General features: G+C 37.6%; 1 protein-coding gene across 4 annotated transcripts in view; it reads left to right on the forward strand.

Annotated features, from left to right (window-relative positions):
• The window catches only part of LOC140740147 (dmX-like protein 1), a 199,016-nt gene that overhangs the window by 62,111 nt on the left and 119,475 nt on the right, over nucleotides 1-17,430 (forward strand). For all 4 annotated transcript variants that reach the window (XM_073069129.1, XM_073069102.1, XM_073069122.1 and 1 more), the window contains 6 exons: nucleotides 769-944; nucleotides 5,121-5,292; nucleotides 5,420-5,588; nucleotides 8,464-8,676; nucleotides 11,973-12,157; nucleotides 16,589-17,285. In XM_073069129.1, coding sequence (XP_072925230.1) covers nucleotides 769-944; nucleotides 5,121-5,292; nucleotides 5,420-5,588; nucleotides 8,464-8,676; nucleotides 11,973-12,157; nucleotides 16,589-17,285 — 1,612 coding nt within the window. The remainder of the gene's footprint in view (nucleotides 1-768; nucleotides 945-5,120; nucleotides 5,293-5,419; nucleotides 5,589-8,463; nucleotides 8,677-11,972; nucleotides 12,158-16,588; nucleotides 17,286-17,430) is intronic.

Here is a 17,430-nt window from a genome sequence, read left to right on the forward strand (position 1 = left end):
ATCCACATTTGATGGCATGGTTACTATGCTGTGTCTTGGTAGAACTAATGGAGTTGCATTCCCAGGTCCCTCAAGTTCTCAGTCAGCTGCCTTAAGTGAACCACCTCCTGCCAGTTAAGCCATTAACTGAGAGTAGTAGGAAACTTATTTTTCTTTTTCCCACTAATTTATTTGTGCAAATAAGCAATTTAACATCAAGAAAATGATCAATTAAAGTTAACAAAACAAATGTAAACAAATAATCTAAACCATATCCCAAATGTTCTAGATTTTTTGCCAATAACCTTTTTATTTTCTTACTGCCCTCTTCATCTTTTAACATTGTCCTGAAAATCTGCTCCTGAAGTTTTGTAATTATTTTTGTACAATTGTGTTTTGAGAGGCTCAGTTGGGTGATTTTCTGGAATAAAATTGCTAAAGGAATGCCATATGTTATACATGCAGTGATTGCCTGTGTAAAATATAGATAGACTATGTGTAGATTTCATTTCCTCAGTTGATATAATGGATTCATAAATATATTTCATAATTTAAATATTTATTGTTCAAGGTGAACAGTAACTTTGCAATTACAAAACTTGGAATAAGAAATGCAAACCATAATTATTAACAGTTACACTGGGTATTTTAAGTAATTTTAAATAATGACAACATTTGATCTAAATGTGTAAGTTTATCATAGCCACTGTAAAAAAAAATCATTATTGCTATAAGAATATCTTAAGTAAATTGCTCACAGTTGTTTTTCTCTCTTTGCCCTTTCCTCAGGATGATTGTCTTGTGAAAGTGTGGTATAATTCTAGCAGCTGGCAATCAGCAGTGATGACACCAGTAACTCCTGCAGATAAAGGAGAAGATGATATTGATTTTTCCTTTGTGTATTTAGCCCATCCTCGGGCTGTGACAGGATTTTCTTGGCGGAAGACGAGCAAGTACATGCCAAGGTTAACTGAATATTTAAAAAGAGAACTAACCAATGTATAATTATTGCAAATACTTACCTTATTTGCTATTGACAGATATGTGAAAATTTAGGTAATCTTGTCAGCAACCATTAAGGTTTAGATTGAGAAAACAAATTGAAACTCGGCACTCAAATGAATTTTGAAATGTTTTTTTTTAATAACATGACAAAGTTAGTTTGTTTTGTGTGTATGTGTTTTGCATATGTTTGTTACCTCATTATAGTGTTTTCAGCTTATTTTGTCTGTCAATGTTCCGTGACGTTTTAACGTGGCAAAATGTTCTTTGTATTTTTTTTTGTTAATATTGGGATAATTATAGATTTGTATAACTTTGGCAGCTGCCCTATATTCAATGTTGTTCTCTGTTGAATATTGCATAATGATTTTGGGAAAAAAAAGTTACAACGTGGAAGAGCCCTTTTTGATTAATTGTGTTGGCAGTTAAGGCAAAATTCAAAGTGCATACATGTCACCATATATACCCCTGAGATTCATTTTCTTGAGGGCAATCACAGTAAATTCAAGAAACTTAATAAAATCAATGGAAGACTGAACCCAATAGGATGGGCAACAATCATTGTGCCAAAAAAAACTCAGCAAACTTTGCAAATACAAGAAGAAAGAGAGATAAAATAATAAATAAATGAACGAACGAACAAGCAAGCAAGCAATAAATATTGGGAACATGAGATGAAGAGTTCCCCTCCAGCACCGCTTTCCTTCACCTAGCAGAACTTGTCCTCACTTGAATTAATTTCTCCTTTGGCTCCTCCCACTTTCTTCAAACAAAAGGGGTAGCCACGGGCACTCACATGGGTCCCAGCTATTCCTGCTATGTTGGCTATGTGGAACAGTTTACGTTCCAAACTTACACTGGTGACCGTCCTGCACTTTTCCTACGCTACATTGCTGGCTGCATTGGCGCTGCTTCCTGAACGCATGCTGAACTCTTCGACTTCATCCACTTTGCCTCCAACTTCCACCCTGCCCTCAAATTTACCTGGTCCATTTCTGACACCTCCCTCCCCTTTCTTGATCTCACTGTCTCTATCTCTGCACCTAACCTATCCCCCTGCCACCCTACCAGGGATAGGGTTCCTCTTGTCTTGACCTAACACCCCACCAACCTCCACGTCCATCACATAATTTTCTGCAACTTCTGCCATCTCCAATAGGATCCCACCATATAGCACATCTTTCCCTACCCCCCGCCCCCCCCACTTTCTGCTTTCTGCAGGGATCGCTTCCTACGCCCCTATGTGGCTCCCTTGTCCATTCGTCCTTCCCCACTGATATCCCTCCTGACACTTATCCTTGCAAGCGGAACCACCTCCCTTATTACCATTCAGGGCCCTAAACGGTCCTTCCAAGTGAGGCAACACTTCACCTGTGAGTCTGTTGGGGTCATACACTGTGTCTAATGGTCCCAGTGTCGCCTTGTGTATATTGGTGAAACTTGATGTAGATTGGGAAACCACTCGCTGAGCACTTGTGTTCCACCTGCCAGAAAAAGTGGGATCTCCCAGTGGCCACCCATTTTAATTCCACTTCCCATTCCAAATCTCAAATGTCCATCCTTGGCCTCCACTGTCATCATGATGCCTCACTTTAGGTTGGAGGAACAACACCCTATATTCCATTTGGTTAGCCTCCAACCTGATGGCATGAATATTGATTTCTCAAACTTCCAGTAATGCCCCCCTTCTTCACCCCTTCCCATCCTCCTTTCTCCCTTTCACCTCATCTCCTTGCCTGCCCATCACCTCCATCTGGTGCTCCTCTCCACTTTTCTTTTTTCCACGACTTTCTGTCTCTTTCACCAATCAAATTCCCAGCTCTTTACTTCATCCCTCCCCCTTCAGGTTTTACCTGTCGCTTGGTGTTTCTCTCTCCCCTCCTGCCACATTTCAAATCTACTCCTCAGCTTTTTTTCCTCCAGTGCTGCTGAAATGTTTCGGCCCGGAATGTTGACTGTACTCTTTATAGATTCTGCCTGCTGAGTTCCTCCAGCATTTTGTGTGTGTTGCTCAGATTTCCAGCATCTGCAGATTTTCTCGTTTGTCTACTGTCTAACATGGTTTTCCTGCTCTTGTATTCTGCAATATCATTTAAGCAATAAGTGCAGCCCTTTGTAGCATGTTATATAATTCTTGCTGCTTTTAATGATCTGTGGACATACTCTTAGGTTTTTATTCCTTCATATTACATAATACCCTGCCATTTATTCCATTACCTATTGTACCTCCCTAAATGTATTTCCTTGTACTTCTTTCAGCTAAATTCCATTTCCACTTTTTTGCCCAGACAGTAGGATTCATAAGTATTTTTCTGCAGTCTGAAACTTTACTCTTCACTATCAACCACTCTTGGATCATCTCTAAACTGATCTAAATCATATTTATGAAGTGCCTGAGTACTGAGTCCTATGGAACTTCACTGATAACAGTTTTTCGCCAATAAAATATAGGAGCAGAATTAGGCCATTTGGATCATCAAGTCTGCTCTCCCATTTCATCATGGCTGATCCATTTTTCCTTTCAGTCCTAATCTCTAGTCTTCTCCCTGTATCCCTTCACACCCTGACCAATCAAGAATCTATCAAACTCTGCCTTAAATATATGAAAGACTTGACCTTCACAGCTACCAGTGGCAACAAATACCGTAGATTCACCACTCACTGGCTAAAGAAATTCTTCCTCATCTCCATTCTTAAAAAGATGCCCCTATATTATGAGGCATTGTCCTCTGATCTTAGTTTTCCACCATTGGAAACATCCTGTCCACATCCTCTCTATCAAGGCCATTCACCATTGGATAGATTTCAGTGAGGTCACCCCTTATTCGTCTGAATTCAAGTGAATACAAGCCTAGAGCTATCAAATGTTCTTCATATGAAAAGCCATTCAATTCTAGAATTATTTTCTTGAACCTCCTTGAACCCCTCCAGTTTTTGCACTTCCTTTCTAAGGTGAGGGACCCAAAACTGTTCACAATACTCCATTTGAAGCCTCACCAATGCTTTATAAAGCCTCAACATTACATCATTACTTTTATATTCTAGTCCTCTTGGAATGAATGCTAACATTGCATTTGCCTTCCTCACCACAGAATCAACCTGCAGATTAACCTTTCGGCAATCTCGCTCAAGGACTCTGAAGTCCCTTTGACCTCAGAATTCTGTATTTTCTCTCCATTTAGAAAATAGTCAACTCTTTCATTTCTTCTCGGTGCATGAACATACACTTCCGGACACTGTATTCCACCTGCCACTTCTTGCCCATCCTCCTAATCTGCTTAAATCCTTCTTTAGCCTCTCTACTTCCTCAAAACTACCTGGCCCTCCACCTATCTTTGTATCAACTCCAAACTTTGCAAAAAAAGTCATCAATTCTGTCATCCAAATCATTGACATATAACATAAAAAGAATTAGTCCCAATATGATTTTTGTCACAAAAGCACTTATCAACTATTATCTTCTGCTTCCTGAGTGACTTTAGCATCCAATTTGTCCTCTCCCTGTGATACTAGTGTCTTCTGCTTTTATCTACCGGTCAGTCTAATCAGACCTTGTCTAAAGTCTTGCGAAAATCCATGTAGACAATTAAAATACACTGCCCTAACTGACTCTCCTACTTCAAAAAAATAGTATATTAATTTAGAGAGTTGGGATCTTATCTCAATATTTATGTTGACTGTTCATGGTTAACAAATTATTTTCTTAATGACAACTTATACTTTCCTTTCAATTGGATTCCAGTAATAGATTCGAAAGCTGGATCTCTTATCTATGTCTGCTAATTTATCAATATATGTACTTCAAGGGTATCTACCTCTAGTCCTATCCAAGTTTCAAATTCGGGCATAAATTTATCAGGTTCCACTTATCAAAATACACCTAATGCCTTAATGACTTATGAGCAAATGCAAAAAAGAATGAAGTACTGAATGATTTGCCATATGAGTGAGTTGTTGTGAACATATTCTCAGTATGTTGTCAGTTTTTAAAATTTATTAATTGAATTTCAGAAAGATTTCCAATCAGTTTTAAAGAATATGCAACATGCTCAGTTATAGTAGAATCTCTTTTAAATGTTTGATAAGATATAGCCTTAATCATCGATCAGATATGACTTTAATAGCATTTTTCTCTACAGGGGTTCCACCTGTAATGTCCTGTTGACCTGCTGCAAAGATAGTGTTTGCCGGTTATGGGCAGAGACTTTACTTCCTAGTGATAGTTTGCTTTCTGGTGAAGGCTACACCCAGTGGTCTGAATCCATTATTGCAACCAGCAATCTCAAAGGGAGTGCCTCCAGTCGGGAGAAGGTACAAATATTATTTTGAAGGAAGTAAAAATAAATTAAAGTGTTTATTCTCAGTGCTAAATGTTAAGAAAATTAATGCAGTTGAACAGGTTTTGCATCTTGTGTTGATTTGTATTGTTCTTTTATAGTTGAATATTGGACCGTTTCGGATAGGGAGGCGGAGATCATCTGGCCTTGTTGCACATACTGGGTATTTACCACACCAACAGGATGCACATGAGCTCCATAGGAATGCATCTCTGCATGCAAATTCCCTCAGCCATTTTCACATAGCAGCCAGTATTAATCCAGCTACAGGTAGGGAAGTTATATATTTATACATTTGTCAGAGAATCTTCTGAACTTTAGAAATGTCATATTTATTGATGAACATTGCTATTCTGATTGATTACACCCGTTTCTGAAGTCTTGCACTGTCCCAAATTTGTCACAGACTATGCCCAAATTCCAGCCACTGATGAAGGTATGTAAATTCTGCATAACTGCACTGAGTAGACATAAGTCATTGATTTTGGTTGCCAGTACAGATTTAAATACTAACTCAATCCTCGCTCTGGTCTGAGGCTGAACCAGGTGTATGCAAACTTTGATGTTATGCATGTGATCTTGAGAAGAATACAAACCGCATGTTACTTTGTGCTACTGGTTTCTTCAACTTGTGTGATGTTGTTTACTTGCACATCTGTCCAGCTTCAGCTGCTGTTTCAAATCCTTATTCATACTTATAGCTGTAAATTAAAACACCTGAAACAAAAAAAAACATTGAAAGGAGTTTTTTTTTGTGGGTGAACTATTTGAAGTTTTAATTTTCACAATAAGTCTGTTAATGGATTTTGGAGAGGAGATCGAAGTCGAACACAGGATTGAACAACGTGGTTTTGGTGATATGCTTATGTTGCTAGAGCCGTAATGGGAGGCTATTATGGTAATTATTGATCCGGTAATAAAAATTCAAATCTCATCAAGGCAGCTAGAAATAAATACAAATGTATTTGATATAAAATCATTTTAAAAAAAATCTGTTGTCAGTAATGGGAACCATGGCATTTTTTTGATTGTCATGAAATTCCTCTCTGGTTAACCAGTGTATCTGCATTGGCCAAAGTATTTTGTGATTGTCCTCAACTGTCCTGTGGAAAGAAAGCAAGAAAGTCACTCATACAGACTACTAACACAAAGTATAATAATTTTAAATTATCTAAGCCAGTATCATTAACCTCTGCAGTGTATTTGACAAAGACCAGAGCAAAACCAGTCCATCGCTGAACAAAGTCACTGGAGGTTAACATGAAGGTTCAGCGAACAATTAAGACCATTATATAGAGGCTCAGTGAACTCTGTGAAAATGTGTATAGTTCTTCACATCTAAGATTGAAGATTCTAGTGCATTTGCTATCAAAAAGTGTAAAGTTATACAATGTTGAGATTTGCTTGCTCACAGGTAGCCACAAAGCAAGGAACATGAAAGAACCCAATTAAAGGGGAAAAAAAGTAAAAATAAAAGACCAACACCTGATGTGCAGAGAAAGAAAAAATAACATGAAATGTGCAAACAATTGAAGCAAAAATTAAGGTTCCAAACCAAAATTGAGTCCTCAGATCTGAACCCCAGAGCATCTTGGAGTAGGTCTAAAGCGTTGCTTATCACTTCATCATATTAGCGAGCATGGAGCACAGTAGCCGGAGCAGTCTTCATAACCTTGGCACCATGGAGAAAGGAGTGACCATAGTGGAGAGCAAATGAAATCAGCTCTCGCCTCTGATCCCAACACCCTGTCTTTTCGGTCTATCTGGGCCAGAGTTTATGCTTGCAATGGAGAATGCAAAAATCTACCACATAGATTTTTGAGATGTCAGGTTTGTTATGTGAGGAGACATTAAGCAGGCTATGCCTGTACTCTACAGTACTTAGAATAAAACAAAAAATGCCTCACACATTTTCAAACTTTCTCCTTTCACCTTAAACCCTCTAGTTTTGGACTTTACTACCCTGGGATAAAGATTCTGAGCATCTTTGCCATTCAGATGTGCTGTCCTCTTCCAATCAACCCTCTTGTTTTAAATACAAATGTAAAATGCCTTGGGATTCTCTTTACTCCTACTCAGCAAGAACATTTGCTGGCCACTTTTAGCACTTTTGAGTCTTTATTTAAGTTCGGTCCTACTTCCCTTATTTTGCTCACGAGCCTGGTAAATATCAACGTTCTAAATTTTACATATTCTACTTTTTCCTTTCTGACAAAATTTGTATTGCTCATTATCTAAGGTTCTCGAAGCTTTTAGCCCTTGTCTATCTTCCTCACAAGAATATGTTGGTCCCAAATTCGGGTCAGCTGAGCTTCAAATGACTCCCGTATGTCAGATGTGGATTTGTAGAGTAACAGCTACTCCGTAACTACTCTTTCCAGCTCCTGCCTCATACTGTTGTAATCAGTCTTTCTCCAGTCTAGCATTTTCTCCCAAGGTGCACTCTTATCCTTGTCCATTACAATTTAAAAGCTTTCCTAATTATAGTCACTGTTCCCCAAATGCTATCCTATTTAAACTTGGGTGCCTAGGCTCATTCTCCAATGCCATGTCTGCTATGGCCCCTCCTTGATGGAACTTTCAACATACTATTTCAAAAAACTCTCCTGGATGCACCTTGCAAAGATTTCCCCATCTCTGTCAAACTTTTGATTGCACCTTTAGCCAATTAAGTATGTTGATTAGTTTCAATGTGCTAAACAATCTGTTGGTGCTTCACCTCTCAATGTTGGATTCAATAAGTGTGAAATGTTGTTTACACTTTATGCAATTAGTTTGGAAAATAAGGAACTTCAGTCTTAAATGCGGCTTGCATTAAGATCTTCAGAGCACTGTGATTTAGAGTTGAGAACATTGTGTTATATAATGTTGTCCGTTTCCACTCAAGGTGTACTGTTATGCAAACACTGTGCTGTTATTTCAAATGGTTTAAGGGGATCACAAGCCACAATTTTCATGCAACTGTAGTCTTTAATTTTTTGGAAAAGATCACTGATTATATTTTGGTTAGTACTGTGGAGTTGCCTAGTTTCCATTTTTATGTAATGTGTGATTGTAAACAATAAATTTCAGGTTATGTGAATAATATTCAAAATGTCAAATTTAACATAGTGCATTAATTTAGGTTTTTAAATTTATTTAATAGACATTCCACTCCTGCCTTCTATCACTTCATTAAGTTTAAGTGAAAATGAAGAAACTCATGGACCTTTTGTTGTCCATTGGTTGAACAACAAAGAGTTGCATTTTAGCTTGTCAATGGAGGTCTTTCTACAGCAACTGCGACGGAGTTTAGAGCAGCAATCTCCAGAGTCTGGAACTGAAGAATATGGACAATTGGAGTGCAAATCTGATGAAGGTATCAATTTAACTTTAGTTCATTGAATTATGTTTCCATACTTTTATGCTTGTGCTTCAGTGACATTTTTGCAGTTGTTTACCTCCAACAAAATCTATGCTTGTCACAGGACTTCAGCAATCCAACAAAACAATGAAACAAATTAAGCATGTTTTACATGTAAACTAACCATGAGACATAGGAGCAGAATCAGGCCATTCGGCCTATCAAGTATACTCTGCCATTCCATCATGGGATTTATTATCCCTCTCAACTCCATTCTTCTGCTTTCTCCCTGTAACTTTTGATGCCCTGACTAATCAAGAGCCTATCAACCTCTGCCTTAAATGAATTCAAACATTTTTTAAAAAGAAGTGACACAGTAATGTAATGCTTGGCACATCGCATTATAGTAACAGTTTTAAGATTGGGGTTTGATTTCCACCACCATCTGTAAGGAGGTTGTATGTTCACCCCATATGCTTCTATTTCCTTTTGGTGCTTGAGTTTCCTCCCATATTCTAAAGATATACAGTTCAGATTGTTGAGTTGTGGGCATACTATGATGGCTTCAAAAAATATGGTGACATTTGTAGTTTGTCCAGCATAATCCTCGCTAATTTGCTTTGACGCAAATAAAGTATTTCACTGTGCTTTTCGATGTTCATGTGATAAATAAAACTGATTTTTAAATCTTTACAAATAAAATTCACATTTTTCCTCAATCAACAAATAACATAGCAGGAGTTTCAATCTTGCTATGTTTCCATTGTTCCTTTTATCGGTTTAAGTGCCATTGTTTTAAGTTTCACATTCTGAATGTTTGTTTTTCCTTGAACATTTAATAGAAATACCATCCAAATGAACTACAAGTAAGATCTGGAAGCTAAAATTATTATGCCATTTGAAAAGGATTTTTTTTTATTTTAAATTATTTGGCCTTTGTTGCAGTTCATCTATGGCAAGTGCATCCTTTCTTGGGAAAGGAGACCAAAATCATACACATACTTCAGTACATCACCCGATATTCTCCCCTCATGATCCCATGCAATTGCAATAAAATTCATTTGAATATCAAAATTCTCTTGTAGTAAAAAGCTATCAAAAAAATTTACCCACTCAGTTGCTTTGTGTACCCTTGTGTTGCCTTCAACAATTTGTGTATAAGCACTCCTCAATCCCTTTGGACATCAATCTCTCTCAATTTAAGAAATGCTTGTACCACTTCATGTCTTTCCATGATCTCTCCATCTGTCATGTTATCACAGACTCAGCTTGTCTATAATTTTTAATGCTTCTGTGCATCCTCAATCCCATCTAATGTCAACAAACTTGAATATTTTGATCCCTCAGCCAATTGATTGATATGATTGTGAACAATGGGTGTGATCCTAAGCATTGATCTCATCATGGCCTTTAAGTCCAAGAACAGTGTGTTGTTCTTATTCACCACTTTCTATTTGAGAACTAATTGTCTATCTATGCTCCATGTTACTCCTAATTGTACATAGTCCAACCTTGTTGACCAACCCTCTCATTTTTAAATAATGGGAGGGGCACATTTACTAATTCCAGAATCTGAAGAACTTTAAAAGATGATAACCAGAGCATCCACTGTTTCCAAAGCCAACTCTTTCAAATTGTTTTCAAGTCCATCAACCTTTCTAGCTCTGTTTTTAAAAAATGGTGCTTAATTCTTTTAGTTCATTTTAATACACCCTTGATTCTCTAATATAACTGGCAAGTTTTGTGTGTCTTTCACAATCTTATGCAAGGTAATTATGTAATTATTCTGTTATTTCTTTATTTGCAATTATGAATTTTCCTTTTTCTCTAAAATGCCCACATTTCACCAGTCATTTTCCCTCTAATATAGCTGTACAAGTTCTTGTAGTCTATCATCTATGTTTGTTACAAGTGTCCTTTCATATTGTCCGTCTTTATTTTTTGGGTCTTCTTTCCTGAGTTCTAAAATATTGTTAATCCTCAGACCTACTATTTCCAGCAACTATAAGCCTCTTCACTACACTTATCACTACTTTTAATTCTCTTGTCAACCATAGATGAATCACTTTCCTTGTTTGCATTAATTGTTTGTAGCTAACCTTTGCCTATCTGTCAAACCTTTCTATTTATTCTCCCAGTTGCATCCATCTGATTTCCATGCCTTCATAGTTTTCTGTAGTACCCTAGATTTGCATTAACCTATATTACTTTCAAAGCCGTTGTAACTTTCTATTGTATTAATAGGGTCAAATCTTCCCCAATTACTTTTTGAAGTAAGATTATCAATTAACCTTTTGTTTGTGATATACTTGGGCAGATGGCTAGTAGAAATATAATGCAGATGATTGCAAAGTGAGAGAAGGCAAGTTGGTAGGCAGTTTGCATTTTATGATTAGAGGCACAGCTCATAAAATCAAGGTAGTTGTGTTGAAACTGCAAAATTCTTGTTCATCCTCTTTCTGATATGTCTAGTTCTGACATCACATTTTATGAAGTTTCTGAAGATCCTTAGAAAAGGTACAGAAAACTTCTGTGGTCCTAGAGACAGATAAATTGAAGAAATATTCAGGATTTAAACATGTTAACTATGAAGTAACTATTGGCAGACAATCAAACACCAGAGGACCAGATAAAATATTCAAGAGGAAAAACCACAATGTGTATTTTTGGTTTTTTTAACCACTGCTTGAAAGGATGGTAAATGCAGTTTTAGACACTTGCACCTGCTTTTGAAAAGGATTTGAATAACATTTGAAAGACATTACAGAGGAGGGCTTCCAACCTTTTTTATGTCATGAACCCTTACCATTAACCAAGGGATCTGTAGATCCCAGATTGCTGTAGAAGTACAGGGGGAAAATTGAAAAAAGGATAACTATTAGATTGCTCTTTCAAAAGTAGCAAGGGCTCAGTGAACAGATATTGTGGATATTTCTTTAACAATTCTCTAGATTGTATACCATATTGAAAATATTATTCTCCTATTGCTTATGTTGTAAATGTTACTTGTGCTCATTACTTGATCTGCCTGTAGCTATCATTAAGGTGTTTTTATTGCACAACAATTTCTCCTCACCACAAAGGTTATGATTCCAACTCATAATCTGGCACAAAGCTATAGTATGTCAGGTTAGGTTTCGCAATTGAGCAAACTGTTACTCTGGACAGTGTTTGATCCAATATTTAGCATTGTGTTCATGTATGTATACTCACAACATATTAGTGCTTAAATTCCAAGATATATTTATAAGAGGAAATATTCTTAATGCAAAGAATAATTATTACAGGGTTTATGCAATCTGTACTTTTAGACAAAGATGCTGAAGAAACGACTTCATCAGATGTTATGATTGATCATAAAGTTGATGGGCTGTTGGCTGAATGGAATAAAAATGCCGACATGCTCTTCAGTATTCATCCAATGGATGGCTCCTTGTTGGTATGGCACGTTGACTGGTTGGATGAGTATCAACCTGGGATGTTTCGACAGGTGCAGGTAAAGGTATCTTATGTTCTTTTGTATTGTATATTTGATGAGCCTGCTCTCTACTTTCCAGAAAATGATTTAATAGCATATTCAATGAATAGCTGAATTATAATAACATTCTGAAAAGGACAATAAAAATTGTAATTTTTGTTATTATTGTCACATGTATTTCTGTCTGGTAATTTTTCCCCTCCCCATTCCCTCTTCTTGTATTCCCCATTCTGGCCTCTTACCTTTCTCCTCACCTTCCCCTGGTGCCCCTCCTCTTTCCTTTTCTCCCATGGTCTACTCTCTGCTGTTAACAGATTCCTTCTCCTCCGGCCCTTTGTCTTTTCCATCAATCACCTCCTAACTACTCACTTTTATCCCCCTCCCCACCCACCTGGCTTCACCTAGCACCTGACGAAGAGTCTCGGCCTGAAACGTTGACTGCTCATTTCAACAGATGCTGCCCGACCTGCTGAGTTCATCCAGTTTGTTTGTACGTGTTGATTTGACAACAGCATCTGCAGTGTTTACCATCTGCAACTTTGTGCTTACCTTCTAGCTTGTCCTCCTTCCCCATCCCCTTCCTTTATATTCTGTCGTTTATCTCCTACCTTTCCAGTCCTGATGAAGAATTTCAACCTGAAATGTTAACTATTTATCCATTTCCATAGATGCTGCCTGATTTGCTGAGATCCTCCAGCATTTTGTGTGTTACTCTGTCGAATCTCTTGTGATGAAAATTTTTGTTTTGGATGCAAACCATACAGATCATTTCATGACAACCCTGCACTGAGATAATACAAGTGAAAATAACAGAATAGTGTTACAGAGAAAATACAGTGCAGGGAAACAATAAGATGCAAGGTGTTATTGAAGTGGATTATGAAACTATTTAATTTATTTTTATTCAGGGGTACAGCACAGAATAGACCCTTCAGGTCCTTTGAGTCGCACTGACCAGCAACTCCCAATTTAACCTTGGCCTAATCACAGGACCTTTTAGAATCTAGTAACCTTTGTATTCTTTGTTTTTGACTGATTCTTTTTACGTTATATGTTAGTAATTTGGATGACGAAATTGGTGGCTTTGTTGCAAAATTTGCAGGCGATATGCAGATGGTTGTTTTGAGAAAATAGGTTACGAAAGGACTTGGATTAGAAGAACGGGCAAAGAAATGGCAGATGGAATACAGTGTCAGGAAGTGTATGGTCATGCATTTTGTAGAAGAAATGAACAGGTTGAATATTTTCTGAGTGGAGAGAAAATACAAAAAATTGAGGTGCAATGGTTCTTGGATGTCCGTATACAGGATTCCCTAATGGTTAATTTGCAGGTTGAGTCAATGGTGAGGAAGACAAATACATTGTTGGCATTCATTTCAAGAGGACTAGAATGTAGAAGCAAGCATGTAATGTTGAAACCTTATAGCGCTGGTGATGCCACACTTGGAGTATTGTGAGCGTTTTTGGGCTGCTTATCTTAGAAAGGATGTGCTGAAACCGGAGAGGGTTCACAAAAATGGTTCCAGGATTGAATGGCTTGTATTATGAAGTGCATCTGAGGGTTCTGGGCTTGTATTCACTAGAATTGAGAAGAATGAGGGGGTGACCTGATTGAAACCTATCAAATGGTGAAATGCCTTGATGGAGTGGTTGTGGAGAGGATGTTTCCTATGGTGGGAGAGTCTAAGACCAGAGGGGACAGCCACAGAATAGATGTGCATCCTTTTAAATGGAGATGAGGAGAAATTTCTTTAGCCAGAGTGTGGTGAGTTTGTGGAATTCTTTTCCACTGGTAGATGTGGAGACCAAGTTTACACATGCACCTTAGCCAAATACATTTAAACTCATTTTTCCACAATTCCTGACATTTAATCCTTGAAAACATTCCCTGTTTTAGGTCAGTTAGGATCGCTATTTTAAGAATGTGAAATGTCAGAATAATAGTAGAGAGAATGATTTATTTCAGCTTTCATTTCTTTCATCACTTTCCCAGTGAGTCAGAAGTTTATATACACTTTGTTAGTATTTGGTAGCATTGTCTTTAAATTGTTTAACTTGGGTCAAACGTTTTGGCTAGCCTTCCACAAGCTTCTCACAGTAAGTTGCTGGAATTTTGTTCCATTCTTCCAGACAGAACTGGTGTAACTGAGTCAGGTTTGTAGGCCTCCGTGCTCGCACACACTTTTTCAGTTCTGCCCACAAATTTTCTATCGGTTTGAGGTCAGAAAATGATATCAAGTCTGGTTCATCCTTGGGAGGAATTTCCAAATGCCTGAAGGTACCACATTCATCTGTACAAACAATAGTATTGTATGCAACTATAAACACCATGGGACATGCAGCCATCATACCGCTCAGGAAGGAGATGCGTTCTGTCTCCTAGAGATGAGCGTACTTTGGCGCAAAAAGTGCAAATCAATCCCAGAACAACAGCAAAGGACCTTGTGAAGATGCTGGAGGAAACAGGTAGACAAATATCTATACCCACAGTACAACGAGTCCTATATCGACATAACCTGAAAGGCTGCTCAGCGAAGAAGAAGCCACTGCTCCAAAACTGCCATAAAAAAGCCAGATTACAGTTTGCAAGTGCACATGGGGACAAAGATCTTACTTTATGGAGAAATGTCCTCTGGTCTGATGAAACAAAAATTGAACGGTTTGGCCATAATGACCATCGTTCTGTTTGGAGGAAAAAGGGTGAGGGTTGCAAGCTGAAGAACATCATCCCAACCGTGAAGCATGGGGGTGGCAGCATCATGTTGTGGGGGTGCTTTGCTGCAGAGGGACTGGTGCACTTCACAAAATAGATGGCATCATAAGGAAAGAAAATTATTTGGATATCTTGAAGCAACATCTCAAGACATCAGTCAGGAAGTTATAGCTCGGTCGCAAATGGACAATGACCCCAAGCATACCAACAAAGTAGTGGAAAAATTGCTTAAGGACAACAAAGTCAAGGTATTGGAGTGGCCATCACAAAGCCCTGACCTCAATCCGATGGAAAATTTGTAGGCAGAACTGAAAAAGTGTGTGTGAGCAAGGAGGCCTACAAACCTGACTCAGTTACACCAGTTCTGTCTGGAAGAATGGAACAAAATTCCAGCAATTTACTGTGAGAAGCTTGTGGAAGGCTAGCCAAAATGTTTGACCCAAGTTAAACAATTTAAAGGAAATGCTACCAAATACTAACAAAGTGTACGTAAACTTCTGACCCACTGGGAAATTGTTGAAAGAAATAAAAGCTAAAATAAATCATTCTCTCTACTATTATTCTGACATTTCACATTCTTAAAATAAAGTAGTGATCCTAACTGACCTAAGACAGGGAATGTTTTCTAGGATTAAATGTCAGAAATTGTGGAAAACTGAGTTTAAATGTATTTGGCTCAGGTGTATGTAAACTTTTGACTTCAACTGTATATTTAATGCAGAGGTTGATAGATTCTTGATTGATCAGGGCTTGTAGGGATCCGGGCAGCAGGCAGGGGATTTGGGCTGAGAGGAAAATTGGATCAGCCATGATGCAGACTTGATGGGCCAAGTGGCTAGTTCTGCTCCTACACCTTATGGTCTTATTAAGCGGTCAAACAATAATATTGCAATGATATTAATAGTTTAGTTACACTAAATTAAAATTAAAACATACTTTATTTAATATGAAAATTTGTGAATACTTGTTTACAATTTTCAATTTTGATTTTCTCTCTATAGTTCTGTAAATATGTAATTTTAATTGTTCTGGGGTTCCTTCTCTGACAGCAGTACATCCATTATTAAACTCCAGATGACACATCCATAAACTTTTGAATATTAAATCCCTGATAATCTACTGTCTTGATTATTCGGAAATCCCATTGATTTAGTATCACACTTAAGGTGAAGTTCACTGTGGCTTCCATCTGACTCACTGGGAGGCCAAGTTTGCCTTTTAATTCAAACTTGTTTTTATAACTGCTGTCAATATCAGGTAACATCCTAACAATAAAAAATTAATTTACAAATATAAATTGAAATAACATCCAATGGTCCTCAAAGTCAAAAATCTCTGATCCTATACCAGCTATTTTCTGAGCTTGCTGGATCATTTAAGTTTTAATACATTTGCTTTAAGCTACCTTGGAAACTTTCTGCAGATGTTCTTCTGAACTACTTCCATTAATCTTCGGCACAATTACATATTAGTGGGACAGGTTAACTTCCAAAAATGTTGAATATCTCCTGAATATCTGAAAATTATTGAAAGAGCATGACACGCCTTGTTGCTTTTGAAAGGAATAATTTTAATGAACTCTTAAAAATAGTTTGTTTCTTGAAGGATGTTTAAAACATTCCCGCCTTTGTGTTTCACGTTTTATAGTAGATATATTTGCAGTGTAAGGTGTTTATTTAACAATTCCAAACAATGACCTTGAAAAAAAAATTAAATGTGTATATTTTGTTTCCTAGGTTTCGTTTGCATCTCGGATTCCTGTTGCATTTCCTACTGGTGATGCAAACTCTCTCAGCAAGAGCATAGTTATGTATGCCTGCACAAAGAATGTAGATTTGGCTATTCAACAAGGCAAACAGAAGCCACATGGTCTGACTCATTCCTCATCTGGCATGTTAATTTCTGCTGGCCATAATAAATCATCTGGTAATCTAAAACTGAGTATCTTCACACCTAATGTACTGATGATCTCCAAGCATGCTGATGGATCCTTGAATCAATGGTCTGTCAGTTTTGCAGAAGAGTCTGCATTTTCAACTGTCCTTGGAGTGTCTCATAAGTCTCGTTACTGTGGCCATCGTTTTCATTTGAATGATTTAGCTTGCCATTCAGTTTTACCTCTACTTCTAACTACTTCATACCATAATGCTCTACGGACACCAGATGGTGGGTATTTGTACAATGAAGGAAGGAGTTTCGACCCATTGCGATGTAGCAGTTCATTGTCAAGAAACCAGAGAGAAAATGGCACAACAGCTACATTCCAGGATTCTAATTCAATATACAGTGAACTAATTCTGTGGCGAGTTGATCCAGTCGGGCCATTGTCATACTCTGGAGGAGTATCAGAGTTGGCGCGAATCAACTCTCTGCATGTTTCAGCCTTTTCAAATGTGGCTTGGCTGCCAACTCTAATACCGAGTTACTGCCTGGGTATGTCTATATAGTGTTAACAAATAAATGCATTCATGTTCCTCAGACATTTTATTTAATTCTCAGTTATGCAATCAGGTAAAATTATGGTTATGATTTTATACATTCTAAATAAAGAAAATGCTTGTTTCTGACTTCATAGAAT

The sequence above is a fragment of the Hemitrygon akajei genome, chromosome 2 (genome assembly GCF_048418815.1).
Source record: "Hemitrygon akajei chromosome 2, sHemAka1.3, whole genome shotgun sequence".
NCBI lineage: Eukaryota > Metazoa > Chordata > Chondrichthyes > Myliobatiformes > Dasyatidae > Hemitrygon > Hemitrygon akajei.